General features: G+C 31.4%; 1 protein-coding gene across 1 annotated transcript; it reads left to right on the top strand.

Annotated features, from left to right (window-relative positions):
- The first annotated feature begins 6,130 nt into the window (after positions 1 to 6,130).
- LOC146924987 (DNA-binding bromodomain-containing protein) lies at positions 6,131 to 12,443 on the top strand. Its single transcript, XM_085709969.1, has 9 exons — positions 6,131 to 6,726; positions 7,474 to 7,522; positions 7,727 to 7,811; positions 7,952 to 7,997; positions 8,085 to 8,183; positions 9,378 to 9,446; positions 9,541 to 9,871; positions 10,011 to 10,156; positions 10,242 to 12,443. Exons 1-9 carry the CDS (start codon positions 6,226 to 6,228, stop codon positions 11,781 to 11,783), a joined length of 2,868 nt encoding a protein of 955 aa, XP_085566095.1. The 5' UTR covers positions 6,131 to 6,225; the 3' UTR covers positions 11,784 to 12,443.
- The last annotated feature ends 6,492 nt before the right edge of the window (positions 12,444 to 18,935 follow it).

Genomic DNA, 18,935 nt, shown 5'->3' with positions numbered 1-18,935 from the left:
TAGATTTAAAATTTGGAAACCAATAAAAATGGTTATTCTACTATCCTAAACATAGTTTATGCTCTACAAACCATCACTAATAAACTATTCTCAAGAAACAATTTTTTCTTTTAGCAACTCTCAAGTGTGTTGATTTGTATATTTTGAGTTTTTTTATCTCTACCAATACTCAACACGACTTGATTTCTCAAAGTTTTTAAAAACGTAAAACATATGTATGAGAAATTTTTTTAAAAAAAAAAAATTAGCTTCTCAATCGAGTTGTAATAAATTTCAATTGTATCTAACTTTTTAAAAAAAAACATGTATAATAAATAAAAGGAAATTATTTTTTTTTACAAACAAAAAATTAATTTTGCTCCAATTGTAAATAATTATGCAACTATAAAGTAATCCAAATTTTTATGTAGTTTTTATGTTTACTCAATATTGTTTCAAATTCAAATATTGATTGATCAAATTCTAGAATATCTTATTTTATTTAAGATGTGTTAACAATTTTTATGATACTCACTTTGTCACATCAAGTTCCTCTAATGGAATGAAAAATCAAGACACGGATTTATCAAATTTATGAAAAATTCTTTCACACTCTATTTGGAGATGCTCTTATATTTTTATTAGCACTTTTAAGTCTTCAGTTTGTCAATTATTCAATTTTTAGTGTTATTATTATTTAAACCTTTTTATTTTATTTTATTTTATTATCTTAAACTGATTATTGTGTGTGACATGTATGGTGTGTAAAATCTGTTAATGAAATCACATTTACTTTCTTATAAGCAAAAAAAAAAAAAAACACATAAGAAAATCCACATAAGTTTTGTACTTTTTGCAATTACGACATTTTTTTATAAGTATAAATTTGTTAGTTTTTCCATATGTAATTGATTTATCAAGAAACAACTTTTTTTTTACCAACTCTCAAGTGAGTTGATTTGTATATTTTGAGTCTTTTTTTTATCTCTACCAACAGTCAACACAACTTGATTTCTCCATGTTTTTAAAAACGTAAACATATGTATGAGGTATTTCAATATATATATATATATATATATATATATATATATATATATATATATATATATATATATATATAGCTTCTCATTCGAGTTGTAAGTAATTTCAAATGTATCTAACTGATTATTTTACAAAACATAAGTTTTGTAATTGTAATTACGACATATTTTAATAGGTCTAAATGTGTTAGTTTCTCCATATGTAATTGATATCTCAAGAAACAACTTTTTCTTTTAGCAACTCTCAAGTGAGTTGATTTGTATATTTTGAGTCTTTTTTATCTATATCAATATTCAACACAACTTGATTTCTCCATGTTTTTAAAAACATAAAACTTATGTATGTGGTATTAAAAAAATATATATATAGCTTCTCGTTCGAGTTATAAGTAATTTCAATTGTATATAACTTATTATTTTACAAAACATAAGTTTTGTAGTTTAATTACGACAATTTATTATAGGTATAAATGTCATAGTTTCTCCATATGTAATTGATTTATCAAGAATCTAACTTTTTTTTGAGTCTTTTTTATCTCTACCAACACTCAATACAATTTGATTTCTCCATGTTTTTAAAAATATAAAACATGTATAATAAATAAAAGGAAATGATTTTTTTTACAAACAAAAAATAAATTTTGCTCCAATAGTAAATAATTATGTGCAACTCTAAAGCAACCCAAATTTTTATGATTACTCAATATTATTTCAAATTCAAATATTAATTGATCAATTTCTATAATACATTATCTTATTTAAGATGTGTTAACAACTTTTATGATACTCACTTTGTCACATCAAGGCAATAATCTTTAAAATAATATCATGATAAAAGCAAGAACTTATTCAGATTTTCATATAAGAAAAGTAAATGATAAATTATGATAAGATACAAGAACAAACTCTAAAAACTAAATCCTACATAACAAATACATAAAACTCTTAACACATGGAATTCCTACATAACAAACACATAAAACTCTTAACTCATGGAATTGAAACAACACAACATTTAATTACACTAACAATCACACACACTCAATAATCCCTAGATAGAAAAAAAATTAAATTAAATTTATTTACCTTATAATAGGATACCAAAATTGATTCGCAATGCCAAAGACATTAATGCCAAGTGATATCTTCACATATTCATTATTGCCAAATTTATTACCCAAAGAATTCGTCACCCATCAGAAAGGGGTTTGCGTTCCTTCATCCACTCCAAATCCAGTAATTAAAACTGTGTGATTGTCATCTTGAGATGAAGCCCAGAAAACACCTAACAAATTAGAAAGATTAATATAAAAATTTAAATAAAACCCTATCAATTTTAACCAATATTAAAACTAGTACCATATCACGGTTCCACCTCTTTTACTTTTTAGCATCAACCGACACTACGATGGGCAGCTCCAAAACCTTTAACATCATCTTACGCACAATATTTGTAGGAAACACCACACCCTTGTATGCATCGATTTTGAATTTGAAAAATGACTCTATATCATTTGGTAATTCTTGGTAACGCCCTCTATATGGAAATGATTCTTCTAGTGGTATTTCCATTCTTTTAATGGTTTCAAACACATGTTTGATGTGAGTTCCTGGAAATGATTGGTTCGAAGATGGTATGATCTTGTGATTTGGCTTCTGAACAGATAAATGGGAGAGTGCATATTGCATTGAAAGTCACGTGAGCTTATGCTTCTTGATCCCGATAAGTGCTTCAATCGATGCAACCACAGCGAATACGGAACAAGATGTTGTAGATGTGTAACTATATAGTTAGAAGAGTATAGTTAGAATTTATACAAACACTAATCAGTATCTTTCTTTTGCAAAAAGAATGAAAACAAATACACTAATCACATTGTTTATAGTTAGAACAGTATAGTTAAAATTCATACAAACACTAATCAGTATATTTCTTTCACTAAAAGAATGAAAACAAAAACACTAACCGCATTGTTTTGATCTCGTACCGGAGTTAACACTCCATGTACATTCCTTCAATCAAAATTCTTAGGCAAGCCCGAAGAATCATGTGGCAGTGACAAACCCAATTTTGCAAATAACGAGACATAAGTTTTGACACTTCATTATTAGATGGAAGAAAAGGTGATGGAAGAGATAGAAGAAATGAAAGAAAAGGTGAAGTAAGTGATGGAAGAAAAGGTGAATGAGGCTTAAATCGGTTAACGAATGGAATAAGAAAAGAAGAGGGTGCAATTTTCTTGTTTCATGCTGCATAACCTAAGAGCCTAAACATGATTGTTTTGCATTATATTATTTCAAACTTTACTTTGAGTTAGAATGGAAGACTCTTATGTTTATTAAACCTTAGGATAGAAATGAAAATAATAAGTTTGTTAAAAGAATTCAAAAAGTTATATCACAAAAATAGTTATTATGTTTAAACATGACCAAAAAATGGGACCCGCAAAAAATGGGACCCAAAGAGTGTGATTCCAGATATATGGTATTCGTCACTTTTACCATCATGTTCCACATAGCGAGTATACTTGTTTTGGAGTTTGAATCATTATTACTTTGTTCTTTGGATATTTTATTACGTACATGATAATGTTTTCAATAAATGAGTTTGGAAGCTTGACCATTGGAAATGTTAACCAATGCATTGGAACATTAACAAAATATTACTTGTGAAGTCAACTCTTTAAAGGTTTAAAAAAATATTACTTTTAAACTAAAACTTTCTTTTTTTTGGTTTCCTTAACCAGTTCCCCGGTTCCCCGGGGGCACCGGTTAACACAACCCTAATTAATATTCCGTAAACGGAACATATACATGTTTTTGAGTACATATGTGTTGGGATGGTGATTTACTAATCCAATACATCATTTGGAATAAGTCAACACAAGTGTTTCCATTCACTTTGAGATTTTGAATACTAAACTCAGGTGATTGTGGGATATGAGTTACCATATAGCAGTTGCTTCTTGAGTGTGAATGTTTTGAGAGCATATGGAAAGAAATTTTAAATTGGTCGGTTTATAGTGCTTTTTCAATTAAGGTTTAACGCTATGTTATTCAATATGAAAATTGACCTATAGAAACCTTATTTTCGGTCTACACTTTGAAAGAAAAAAATCAAGAACGTAACGTGATAGGCTTGTGTTGTGATTTGAATAAAGATATACATAGGAAACGATATGATGAATGTGTGTTGAAAAGTTAAAGGTGTCTAAATAATAACCATTCATTCAATTTTGTGGTAATTTTTTTTCATTCAATGACTTAAAAGAACTTTCGGTGTAATTTAGCTTTTTCCTTTTGATAAAATAGAAAAAATCATATATAATAATATAATTCAAAAGTCTTTTCGACGGATCAAAGACAATATTGTAAAAGGTGAAGGTTAATCATATAATAATACACAAATTCAAATTAATGCAAAATTAAAACACAAGATACATACCATAAATTAATTAAAAATTCAAAGTTAAAATGAAATCATATATAATACATAAATATATATAACATAAATCAATTAAAAATGAAAAATTCAAATGAAGAAAAATTAAAACTTGAATTTCATTAACTTTATCAAAATCACAAATTAGAATAAGAATCTCAACACAACTTCTCGTTAATATTCACCATATCAATAAAAAAAGAAGTCTACATTTTATTTTAGTGAATTTTCCCTACATTAAAATTATGCATTTATGTCTGATTTTTCTTTTTTTTTGACTGAAATTAAGTATGGTAAGTTGATTCCTAAAGAAAAAAAAAAGTATGGTATGTTGAATTACCAAAAATAAAAAGTACTACGTTGATGTTTAAGCGAAGGTGGGTTTTACGCGCCACAAGCGTGAGCCGTGAAGATAACGTTTTGTAATTGTGTGAAGAAAAGTAAAAATGACAGAAGATATGGGACACGTAAGGGAGTTCCAGACAACGGGCATCAGGCAAAGGGACACGCAAGGAAGTTTCGGGCAACAAGCAGCACAAAACGCCATCATTTTCATTCACTGATCCCGTAACATACTCAAGTCACAAAATTTGAAATTAATCTCAACATATCATATTTATTTATCATCATGTAATATATTAATATAAATTTAATTAGTACAATATGTAGGGAGTTATTTCATATATGTATCAAATGATGCGTTGTCATATTAATCAATGATAACTTATGTAATTTCATATTCATTAATTAACGTTACAACACATCATTAAATGTATGTGTAAATTAATTATACACTACCATATTATACTAATTTGATTCCAATAACAAAGACCCAAAAACACAGAGTTAAATAAAAGCCCAATGTTCAAATCTAATTATGTAAATGCATTAGTGTTAAATCTTTTAATGGAGAACTTTTTCATCGGGTAAGTTCTACTCTACTCGAATGATTAATGTTGTAGTTATACACCAATGATAACCGATTCAAACAAAATTAATTTACTAACACATATTAATATTAAGTGTCTTTAGTTTCAATTTGTAGGTTTTGATTTTCTACATGAATATATAAACATATAAATCATTTTTATTCTAACCACTTTTAACTAAAATTAATTTTACAAAATTAATTCATTTAAAATCAATTTATATCACTACATTTTTTTTGAAGGAGGTTCCGTCATAAACTAAACATTGTTTTATTTTGAATTAAAAACACATTTTTTATTTAAAAAAATTTAATCAAATACTTTTTTATCCTTATCTTATTATAACAAACAATTAACATTTTATGTTAATTGAATAATTGACATATTAATTTATAATATAGATCAAATACAATCGTTATTTCTATTTCGAGCCTTTAAAGCAAAGTAATATAAATTTTTGTATATAGTGTTGTCTTCTTTTCATTCCTTGAACTAGACACTCACTATAGATTTGTATAAATAAAATGTTAAGCCATTTTTTTATAAAGAAAAAAAGCAATAAGCCATTTTTGTAAAAGAAAAAGTGATAGCATTAATTAAGCCATAAAGAAAGAGTAAAAGAAAATGAGTGAGAGTGATGAAAAGCTCAACCTGATCCGAACCTGAGGTCCGTGTCTAGAAATCGAGGCTCGGTCACAAAAAAAGCCAAAACACACCCACTCACCCACACTCAAAAAATTAATGGAACCCAAACCAAAGCAAGAGAGAGAAACCCAAACAGGGTTTTAGAGAGAGAGAGAGAGAGAAACATTTCTAGAGAGAGAAACTCAAAAGCATGGGTCAGATCGTGAGGAGGAAGAAGAAAGGACGACCTTCTAAAGCAGATCTAGCTCGCCGTTCTGGTCAATCTCCGACGACGACTCAATCTGACTTACGACGGAGCCGACGGCGGCGAAATGTGAGGTATCCTATCATTGACTTTGATGATTATCTTGATGAGGATGAGGAGGAAGAAGAAGATGAAGATGAGAGGAGGAGAGAGAAGAAGAAGTTGAAGCTTGTTGAGAAGTTGAACCAGGGTGTGGATGAGGAAGAAGATGAGGATGATGAAGAGGATTTGAAGACCAGTCGCGGTAGGTCGCGTGTGGTGCACGCGCCTGAGTTTAAGAAACGGAAAAATGGAAGAAAAAGTGTAGATAGGGTTGATGATGATGAAGAGGAAGAGGAAAATGAAGAAGAAGAAAGAGAAGAGGAAGAAGAAATAGTTGAAGAAGATAATGAAAATGCTGAAGAACATGAAGATGATGAAGAAGAAGGTGAAGCTGATAGGGGTGAGGTATGTGAAACCTATGCAGCACCGAAACTTCTGATCGACGACGTGTTGGTGTTAATATGCGATTCCATTCAACTAATTAATTTTCTCAAATGGATCACTGGTGTTATGTTTCATCCATCTGTAGTGTCGTGTCCGGTGTCTGTGTCAGAGCTTTGTGTCCGGAGTCTGTGTCTGCGTCTGCGTCTGTGTCACCTCACAAAATTGAAAAATGAAAAATAAATAGTGAAAATGAAAGTGCATTTGGTTTTGGATTTGTGTGGTTGTGTTGTGTGGGGTTTAAGGAAGAAAGAGTGTGTATGTGTTTATGTCCATGTCAGCGAAAATCACTGAGATTTTTTTTTGTTGGAGAAGAATGAATGATACCAATTGGTCCATTATTCAATTTATATCTTCTTTCTCTCTCTAGGTTTTTCTCTCTCTATCTTTCGCTCTCTCTGTCTGTGTGTCGGGATTTTGGGAGAGAGATAACTAACAGGTCAACTGTCAAAAACTAACACACACACACACACACACACATGTTGAGTTTCTTTGATTACGCTTTCATTTTCTCTCTCCATATCTATTTATAACTATATGTATGGTTATGTGTCTGTAACTATAACCTTAAACTACGCCTTGTTGTTCTGTCTCTGTTCCTGTCTTAATCGCATCGCACTCTTTGTTACTCTTTACTTTTTTAACAGTTTTAGATTACATTATTAATTGTGTGTCTGTGTTTCTTGGTGTGTGTGATTTTTGTTGTGACAGGTAAAGGGTATAAAAGTGGATGAATCTAAAGGGCTCCACTCTGTTACAGGTTTTTGTTTCTGATTTGTTGTTTCTTTTGTAATTCTTAAATTCCTCACTTTTTATAGTGCATGTTTGGATTCACGGTGAGTTTGACGGTATTATCGTGATTTCGGCAAACAACCGTGGTACCAAACATGCACTTATGATTTTTTTTTTATGAAACACGTTGGATACTGAGTTTCTCATCTTGCTTTTTTGTCTCCACTGTTAGGAACCCCTTTGAAGGTTCTGTCCGGGATTCCGTTGCCGTTGCCAGATAAGAGGACCCTTGAATTGATCCTTGACAAGCTTCAAAAGTAAGTGGTTTTTTTGTTATTCCTGTTTTCCTCTCTTTTTTGTTGCGGGTTTGTGGTTTTAGCTGTGGTGAATGATTTTGTATTTTTGATGGTGATGAAGTGTTTTATGCTGTTTGTTTTCTTAACTTGGATGATGGCAGGAAGGACACATATGGTGTGTATGCTGAGCCAGTTGATCCGGAAGAGGTGTGTGGATTTTTCTTTCCGTAGATTATTTATCTTGATATTTGAATGCAATCTGGGTTGGAAATTCAGTTTTTTTCCTCGTTGCAGCTTCCTGATTATCATGATGTCATTGATAATCCCATGGACTTTGCCACTGTGCGGAAGAAGTTGGCAAATGGATCTTATACTACATTGGAACAATTTGAGGTGTGTTAAAATCTATTGACTGTTCATAGTTGATATAGGCAGTGCAGATTTCTTTTCTTTTTGAGATTTTTCTTTTTGTTGAATCCAACAATAGATTAGGATTTGTCGAAGCCATTGACATCAAAGGTGGAAGAACGTATTCTTTTTTTTTTGTCTGATAACTTGTCTATTTTGGCATTGATAAATCATAAATGATAGTCTTCTTAACTTGGTGGTAATATTGCAGTTTCACCCTCATGGTATGATCTTGCTTAAACACTAGGCAAAACAGGATACAAAATACAATCATTATAGAGATAATTTTAGGGTAGTACCCATTTTAGAGATGGTAGCATCTTGTCTTAGGCGGTGTGGGTATGATGGAGAAAATATGTAGAAACACTGGTAAAGAGAGCCGGCCAGATGGTAGATATATTCCAATAATTAAAAGGTAGATAGAGATAAAAAACTATAGACCAAATCATCAAGAAAAATTTAGAGATAAACTGTATCTTTGGACATAATGCATATGATAGAACTCTATGACATCGATAAATCTTTGAATCTAACTCTACCTGGTGTAAAAGGTTTGGCTGTCGACTGTCGTTGACTTTTATGATTTTGCTTAAATTAAGTTACCAGCAGACCAGACATTGCATACAAAAAAAATGATGTCTATTCATTTGCTTAAATTAGGTTTAATGTCCTTTGTTACTGGTTTTCCTCCATGCTTTGTGAATCGTTAGTGTTATTCTGGTTGTTATAAACTTGTAATGCATGAACAGATGTGCTTGAGATAGATGATTTTAGGTTGCAAATCTAGATTTACTAGGAAAGCAAAGGCAATGCCGATATGATATACCTTATGATGCATGGCTTGTCATCAATCTTCACTCTCAAATCTACAAAAAAACAATTTTATGCCCAGTAAGGCCACAGAGGACTGTAATTTCTAGAGGTTGACCGTTGATAGGCATTAGGGATTATATTGGACCGTCTTTTAGATGAAAGGGATGCAGGAGAAGACAATGATATCTGTTAATTACAAAATTGTTACGTTAATAAGGATCCCATTATTTCATTAAAATCCCGATCTTTGTTTGCTTTATCATCTGAATCAATTTTAAACTGCACATAGATAGCACTTTCCTGACCAAGTGGTGCATTAAAATACAAATTATTTTACTGACCTTTGAATGCAATTGTTGAATGCAGAGTGATGTATTTTTGATTTGTTCAAATGCAATGCAGTACAATTCGTCAGATACTATATACCACAAACAGGTAGGAAGATGATTATTTTCTTTCGCTTTGCTTGAATATTATGGTAACTAACCATTTGGTTGTGCTTGCTTAATGATCCCTGTATTTGTTACAGGCACGCTCAATACAAGAACTAGCTAGAAAGAAGTTTGAGAAGTTAAGGATCAATTTGGAACGCTCTCAGAGTGAGCTGAAATCTGAACAAAAAACAGGATCCAATTCCTTAGGTAAGAAGCTGGCCAAAAGGCCACTTGGTTATACTTCACAGGAACCTGTTGGCTCTGATTTCTGCTCTGGTGCAACTCTTGCTACTACTGGAGATGTACTGCCAATTTCCCATCCAATGCAAGGTATCCTCTGTGAAAGGCCTGGCAACATTGATGGTCTTTTGGGAAGTTCTTTCTTTATTGATGCAAATCAAGAGAAAGCAGAAGACTTCATATCAGGTATCCGAGAAGAGATCAAGCTCTCCATCCGATCTGTTATACTGTGACTTCAATGTTTTGTTTTTTGCATTCTTCCAAATTAGGATCTTAATAAAACATCTGACCATTTTTGTTTGATTTTATTATTTTATTGTTTCAGGGAAAGGCCTTCTCTCCAAGATGGGAAGGAAATCAACTGTGCAAGAATATGAACGCCGTGCTACTTATAACATGGCTAATCTACCAGTTACTAGATCTGATTCAGTATTTACGACATTTGAGAGTGAACTTAAGCAGTTAGTTACTGTATGTATCAGGATTGAAACCTTGAATAACTTTAGCTTTCTTTTCTTGTTCAATGCATTTAATGTTGTATTATTTTTGGCAACAGGTTGGACTTCAAGCTGAATATTCCTATGCCAGGAGTTTGGCTCGTTATGCTGCAACTCTAGGACCTACTGCTTGGCGAATAGCTTCCCAGAGGATTCAACAGGCACTGCCATCTGGCTGTAAATATGGTCGAGGTTGGGTTGGAGAGTATGAACCACTTCCAACCCCAGTATTGATGCTTGATAACCATGTCCAGAAAGAGCAACCTGGTCTGGCAACAAAGCTGCTGTCTACTACTAAACTGACAGAGGTAGGCAAAAATGGTAAGAATGTAGAGTCCACCTTTGAACATCCTGTAAATCAACCGATGTTTGAGGGGAAACAGCCTTCAGTTCGCCCTGGTTGTGGGCTCACATCAGAAGGAAAACCATCGTTATTTGAGGGGAAACAGCCTTCAGTTCGCCCTAGCTGTGGGATCACATCAGAAGCAAAACCATCTTTCTTTGGTTCTGCTGGAGTAAGACCGAATGCTTCTATCAATCTCACTCATCAACAATCAAATGCTTCTATCAATCTCACTCATCAACAACCGAATGCTTCTATCAATCTCACTCATCAACAACCGAATGTCCAAACGAGGAACATTGGCAAATCTGAGAATAAGGGTTTGAAACAAGTGGAGTTAAACTCTTTACCCGCAAGCGATCTGAACAATGCCAGTCTAGTTTCGAAGCTTACAAGTAGTGCTCCTGCTGCTATTTCTAAACCTAGAGAGATGATACCAAGTAACATTAACATTTTAACGTCTATGCCTTTCAAGCAGCCAGATGCTAACGGAGTTGTTATTGGAGAGTTACCTAATGGCAAAGTCAGGAATAATAGTTTCAATAGACGGATGACTGCACCATCATCTGAAAGTACATCAACTCAAACAGCCAGATCGACTCCCTTTGTTACTCATGGGCAAGAGCAGAGTCTTAGCGACCCAGTTCAGCTGATGAAGATGTTAGCTGAGAAGGCGCAAAAACAGCAGGCTTCAAGTTCATCCAATCATTCCCCTGCTGAAACTCCACCAGTAACTCCATCAGTTCCACCTGGACGGAGAGAAGACTTAAGTAATGCCTCAGCAGCAGCTGCCCGTGCATGGATGTCTGTAGGAGCTGCAGGGTTTAAACAAGGGCCTGAAAGTTCTAGTTCACCCAAAAACCAGATCTCTGCCGAGTCACTGTACAACCCGACCCGAGAGTACCAGCAGCATCTTTCAAGAATCAGGGCTGAGTTTCCTGCTGGTGGAATGCCTTTCCAGGCAGAGAAGAACAATTTCCCATTTCAGGCACTTGTACCTCAACACATGCATGCAGTTGGTGTTTCACAGTTTTCAAACCGACCTATGGTTTTCCCTCAAGTAGCAGCTTCCGACTTAGCAAGATTTCAAATGCAGCCCCCTTGGCAAGCTGTCCGGCCTCATAGTCAACCAAGACAGAAACAAGAAACACTTCCGCCTGACTTGAACGTTGATTTCCAATCACCTGGGTCCCCTGCAAAACAATCTTCTGGCGTGCTGGTTGACTCACAACAACCAGACCTTGCTTTGCAGCTATGACATGGGTGTTCCAATTCTGATGTGCATGTTTCTGGAAGAATTTGACTCCTTGAATTTCGGGTCTTGTCATTGGATTCTGATTTTGATTCATAAAGTTGAGGAAAAGGTTACCGCTTTGTTACTTTGAAAGGTATGAAATGGATACCATGTGCTGTAGAAGATTATTATCCCTTGGATGCTTATGCTGTGGATCTTATGGTTTTCTTAAGTAGGATTTGACACAAGGTAAATCGCAATGAGTTTCCTTATGTTCAAACACTCGGGAGAAATAGCTCTAAAACCTTTCCATATTTCCCAGAAAGGGATTACTGACATGCTGCAGCATGTATTTGTATTATCTTGGAGTTGAAAACCACAGAAAATAGCAACGGGTCAATTGATTATGGTGAAGTGATGCTTAAATTTTTCATTAGATGGTAAAATATCCCGTTGATGCCTTGTACATTCATTACAAATGGATGAAATTGAGTTGCCTAGATTTTTATTTCATCAGAAGATTACATGTCACATTTTAGGCCTTAATGTTATTATTCTGTACATGAAATGTTTATTTGTCGTGAGTGGCCGAGTGCAAGAGCAAATTTGCTTTTTCTTGATTCACCCGATTAAACTGCTACATGAATATTCAGGTTAAATACCATCCACCATTTGAAATTGAAATTAGGCCACCTTGTCTTCTGTTCCTTGTGTTGTTTTATTTTCTTGGTAGACCCCAAAGAATGTGTGACTCCTATTGAATTTTAATTTTTGTAAGTGAAACTTGTGGCTTTCACCAACCCTGGTGGGGTCAAAAACATTGCTAGTTATTGGAGTTGAAGCACATTATTGAAGTACAAATCAGTTTGTCATTTGGGGACATTGAACAAGGTTAAACGAATGAATGAAACTACGCATCAAATATTAGGTGGTTCCCACTTTCAATTTTTAAATTTGCAAGGCTTCAAGGCAGACACATACCCATTATTAGATAAATAACAAAGCATAAACTAGGTGTGAATATTGCATGCATTTGGATTTAGACACGTTCATTTGTACTTTTTAAGTATTTTTTTAGTTAAAGTTATTATTTAAATTTTTTGAATACATATTTGTTTAAAAATGTTTTTACATAAAGATAAAGAAGATAATTTGTTAAAAAAATGCTAATCAAGTGTATTTTTATCAGTTTATCCAAAGTCTGAAAACACACTCTTTGAATACTTTCCAGCCGTGTCCTTTTCTGTCCTTTTGAGTACAACCATAGCCGTTTTAAACAACTATAAGTGGTTTGGATTCCTTCCCAGAAGATTCATAGGGGCAGCAGAAAATATTTGAGAAGGACAAAGCCGAGAAAGTTTCTTTCTGGGTCCAAGGTTTAGGTAACAAACTAGGTCCACACCATTATGAAATTAGTGGCAAGTGGGTAACTCTTGTCTCAGAAAATTTTACTAGTTATCAACATTAGAATAAATTTTGTCTAATATGTACAACTAAATACGTCTCACACCATGCACATGCATGTTTTGTATCATTGAATCATTTAGTCATATTATCTCATATTTGGTAAGACTAATTGATCACCTAATCTACCCCATTCATTCATTCTATCTAACATGATTTTGGTCGTTGGGAGTCGGTACCTTGTAGATTCATTCATCACCTAATCATCGTACATTTATGTTTATCTCCATATTTTTGTATTGTTCCATGTGATTGTAACTTAACTTGTCTTATAACGTCAATAAAAAACTTCTACAATGCTTTTTTGACTCACTGTACTACTGAGGTTATATATTTAGCTTTCTTAATATTGAGTGAGTTGCAATTTACTCCAACTCCGTTCAAAACAAAACTTTTCTCTCAAGGAAATACAAATCCTCCAGCAAAGTTGTGAAGGGATGTCAATGAGTACGATTCCTTATTAGATCTTGTTAGATAAGTATAATATTCATGATCACTTTATATCCACACGAGTATCCGTCAAACACATATAAGCAAATATTTTTTAAAACAAAGTGTACTCAATTGATTAATGAACTTTGAGTAGGATCAAATCGATCAGTACCACCTGAATTCGATCTTTGGTTGTTGACGGAAACAATCTTTAATTAATATTTAGTTATATTTTAACTGATCGAATTGTAGATTATATTATTATGACATTTTTCCTATAATTTGGAGGATTAAGACAAATTATTTTCTTGAATCCTAAAATTTTACTTTATGTTGTTTGCAAGAAATAACTAAAACAAAGAACAATTATTTCATGCGGACTCCTTAATGATTCAGCAGAATCGTGTAATCCATATGAGATTAAAATAAAAGTTACATTAAAAAAATTAAGATGGAATAAGGTAGAATATATATGGATTACACGATTTTGCTGAATCATTAAGGAGTCCGCATGAAATAATTGTTCTTTATGTTTTAGTTATTTCTTGTAAACAACTTAAGGTAGGATATATATTAATTGATGAGAAGAAAAATAATTAATATGCCACTGTTTGTAGCCTCCAATAGTCCAATTTCATCTTTAACGATCACAATCCTTTACATCATTGCATATGCTAATTAATAACAACAAAAAATACAATATTCCTGTCAAAAAAAATACAATATATCCTCTCAAAAATTAAACAAAAATACAATATATATCTGTAAAAAAAAAAAAGTAACAATATATAGATGGAACAAAGAGAATTACACTGATGAATCAATAACACTAATCAACCTGTTTATAGAAGAATCATGAGCCTTGTTAATTCAGAAGCGTGATCTTGGAGACCATTTGATAGAAAAACGAGAAAACTGTTTTTGCTTATTGGTGTTTGATGCTTTTTTGTCAATATTTTCCTTTGGATTTCTTAGAACACAAACATCACCGTTGCATACGTATTTTTTAGATTGTGGAGATGAGGACTCAGAGAAGCACCCAAAGATATTTGACAAATACAAAGCCATATTGAAATGAAAATGAAAAAGAAAAATGTATGCAAAATATGCAACTTTCACACAAGATGTGTGTGTGTATATATGATAATTATGGTAGTTGAAAGTAGGGACGTTATAGGGTCAATTATGGTTGGCTGCTGGGGTGGAAAACTATATAACATGACAATTTCGTTTGTTTGAATAAAATAATATTACCAAATTTGTACCCAAAAAAAAAAAAAAAAAAAAACTACTCCAATTCAACGTTGTTGTAAAAAAGACGATTGTCATTTCTAACCAAATAAAACGAATCTCATTAACCTTTAGGTGCGTTTGATGGTCAGGATAGGGAGACAGGATATGATACATTAATCATATCCTGCTTAAATCTCATGTTTGATGCACCAAAGAGATATGATAAAATAAACCATTTTTCTATCCTATCCTGACTTTCCTTTGTAATTTCTATCCTGAGTATAGGCTGGGTTAGAAATTATCCTGATGGGATTAGAAGATCATTCCTTATTTAATATCCTGATATTCTGCCATTTTTAAAATATTATCATTTTTAAAATAATGATAGCATGTATTTTCTATTATGATTAATAACATTCCATTTTTATAATATTTAATTAATTATGAGAGCAATTTTTTCATTTAATTATAATGATATCATGTTTGTTATCATGTGCGCATCAAACACATGATAGGATTAATGTTTATCATGTCATTATCATATCCTATCTCTATCCAGCTTTCTATCATATCCTGCCTCTATCCTATCCTAACCATCAAACGGGCAAGGTGTAAAAATTATCGGTCAGATTATACTTATCAAGACTATTATTAGGATTTTTCTTCTTCTGTAAACCGAAGAATTAACACAAAAAAATTGTAAAAGTTAGCTACATAAATATCAATTAGATTTATAAAAAAAAATAGTTTGGTTAATTAGAAGTTTGTATGTCTAATTGGCTATATAAACTTTACTGCACTACTTGATGAAATAGGTACATTTTTTTTATAGGGTTAAATATGTTTTTGATCCAATATAAATATGTTAAGTTTTCGTTTAAGTCCCTCTAAAATTTTTCATCAACTTTTAGTTTCTAAAAGTTTTTCATTTTCACTTTTCGTCCATCTTTTAAAGTAAACTCATGTAGAATTCATATTTTTAAATGAAAATTTTACAAAAATATTTATAATATTATAAAAATCTCTCAAAAAATAATAATATTTTTTAACAAAACATGAATTATTATATTTTCGGTAGTTAAAAATTCATATTTAATTTATCTTATGTTAAAAAATTCTAATTTTTTTTTTTGAAAAGATTTTTACAATATTCTACACATTTATGCACAATTTCATTAAATAATGCAAAGATTTACTTAAAAATAAGGACTAAAAGTATTGATTGAAAATTTTATTGGGACTAAAAGTTGAAAGAAAATTTTAGAGAAACTAAAACGAAAATTGGTATATTTATAGGGATCAAAAACATATTTAACCCTTTTTTATATTGTCTACCATTTAAAATCCTCATATCATTGGTCTTGTTTGATTTTATCTATAACTATTTCTAAAATCACATTTTTGAGCGGTTGTGATTTGTCGACCGTGTAAAACATATAATTACATTACTATTGTAAAATTAATCTTTTATTTTGCATTTCCTGTACACACTCAAGGTATGTTAAATTATATTTTCTCACACGTTTACTGATAATGACACAAATGTTGGTACTATGTTTATAGTTCTTTTGTTTGTCAACTTAGAGTCACGCGTTGATTGATTTTTTGTTTTGTTTTTGAGGATACAAACTCAGTTCATTTCATTTTCAATCATGAAACAAATACATGGTTGGACATCAATATAGAGGTGGAATCTATCATTAAATGAGGCTACCTTTGCTAATGCATGAGCGATTCAATTAGCTTGTTTCTGGCAAACTCGACATCAACATGAGAGTTTTGAAAAGTGATTTGGAACAACTACTTACAAACATACATTTTACAACTAAAGTCAATAATATCATCGATATCTCAAGTAATTAACAACCTTCTTTAAATCTAATACAAAATCAACATTATCTAACCGAAGGTCTGCCACCCAGCTTAAAGCAATATACAATCTCATTGCTTCATCCACTTTGACGTCATAAAGCGGGGAGAACCAATCAATTTTAGTAATGACAAGGCTACCTTCATTATCTCTTATACATATACCGAGTCCTAACTTATTGAGCGACGATGAAAACAATGTATCTATATTGCACCTACACCTGTGTGGGTTTTGAACACTAGTGTGTTGCTACTTTGCTCGATCCCGGCTGATCGATGGTGGTATGACCACGCGTTGATTCATGTTAGACAGTCAAATGGTATTTTTAATTTTTTTTTCAAAGGTAAACGAATGAGTTGTTTTTTTATAACATAGTCAAATGATTTTTTTTTGAAGGAACATAGTCAAATGATTTATTAATTCAAAACGTGTTGGGCTAACTTATTTGGTTGACGATTTCTCTACGTGTTCACATCGTCCCATTTTGCTTTCTAGAACTACTTTTAATTAAAAAAAAAAAACATATATACATAATACATTAATGAAATATAGGAGTAAGTTTGTCAAAAAAAAGAAATATAGGAGTAAGACTGTTTGACGTAGGATAACACTATCTTAATTAACGCGACTAAAATGTTTTCACAAAGAAGAATTAAAATATTTCTGTAAAAAAAGGTTAAATATGTTTTTAATCCTTATAAAATTGGAAATTTTTAAATTTAGTCCTTGCTTAATTTTAATAGGTTTTTTACTACCTACAAAATTTTTTTTCTTTCTAATTTTAGTCCCTACTACAACAAATTTTGTTTAATAAATTTTTGAACGTTTTTTTTAGACAAATTTAGAACATTATGAAAGGTTCATTTACTAAAATTTAGAATTTTTTAACATAAATGAATTAAATATGAATTTTTTAAAACGACAAAAGTTAAAGATAAAATCAACAAAATATGGACGTAGAAATAAAATTTTGCGACAATTTTCTGCAAAGGAACTTTTAGTAATGTTCTTAACACGTCTGCAAAAAATTGTTCAAAAACTCAAGAGTTTAAACATAAATTAAACAGATTTGAATTGAGTAAAGACTAATGCATAATTTTTTTTAGGAACTAAAAGAACTATTAAAATTAAGTAAGGACTAAACTTAAAAGGTCCCAATTTTATAGGGACCAAAAACTTAATTAACCAAAAAAAAAGAATTAAAATATTTTGTTGTCGTTACTACTTGCAAAAATAAAATAAAATTGTCAATCAAAATTTTATTCTTTGAGCACATGGAGATGCATTTATTTTGGACCTGATGTAACTAAAAATTGGGTTCATCACCTCGACCTATAAACAACACTTAATTTTTTTTATTTTTTTTTAAGAAACAACACTTAAATTAGAAGTTAGAATGCGACTCCTCTTATCAATATTTCCAGCATCAATCATGCAAGAAAGAAATTAAGAGCATTTCACTTAAAGAAATGGAATAAAGTGAATTTGGATTCTCTAACTTTGAATCCTTAAAAAAAAAAAAAAAAAGAAGTTGAGGTTAAAACATCTAAACAGAAGTAACATACCTTCAATCAAAAAGTTATAGTAGTTGGCAGTTGCTTAGGAGTTAGGATATTGGCAGATACAATAGAATTAAGAACATGTTCATGTATTGTCATTACATCTAGGACATGCTAACATGTTTTTTTAACATAAAACTCAGTATTGTATTTAAGAATCATATTTAAAAGGATTGATTAAGTTTTTTTTTTTTTTTTTTATGTAAAAGAGTCTTAATAAATTTCCAGAGTTTCATTTTTAGTCCATACAAAATAAAATCACATTTTTTTAGTTTATATAATATTTTCCTTTAACATTTTAAGAGACATAAAATGTTGACCGAAATTCTTTACAGTAACTAAAAATGTTGGCGAAAAATTGTAAACTATTTTCCTTTAACATCTTTAGGACAAAAAATATTGAGATAATTTTTTTTATAGGAATTAAAAATGTTGAAGAAATCTTTTACGGGATCTAAAAATGTTGAAGATTATTTTTTTTATAGAGACCAAAAGGTGTATAGACTATTTACTTATTAACCTTATTCATAGGTGTATTTTTTTTTTCTCTATCTCAAAATAATCGTCACTTTGGAATATCAATGCAACATTTATTATATTTTTCCACTAATAACTTTT

The sequence above is a fragment of the Medicago sativa genome, chromosome 5 (assembly GCF_051527215.1).
Source record: "Medicago sativa cultivar Bolivia chromosome 5, Bolivia_mono, whole genome shotgun sequence".
Classification (NCBI taxonomy): domain Eukaryota; kingdom Viridiplantae; phylum Streptophyta; class Magnoliopsida; order Fabales; family Fabaceae; genus Medicago; species Medicago sativa.
This window is presented reverse-complemented; position numbering and strand designations above follow the sequence as displayed.

What these genes read in the sequence shown, in the direction of transcription:
- LOC146924987 (XM_085709969.1), top strand. Translation starts at nt 6,226, where the DNA reads ATGGGTCAGATCGTGAGGAGGAAGAAGAAAGGACGACCTTCTAAAGCA. An exon ending in GTGAAGCTGATAGGGGTGAG is followed by an intron (nt 6,727 to 7,473) that starts GTATGTGAAACC and finishes TTGTTGTGACAG; the next exon opens with GTAAAGGGTATAAAAGTGGA. An exon ending in CTACATTGGAACAATTTGAG is followed by an intron (nt 8,184 to 9,377) that starts GTGTGTTAAAAT and finishes TGTTGAATGCAG; the next exon opens with AGTGATGTATTTTTGATTTG.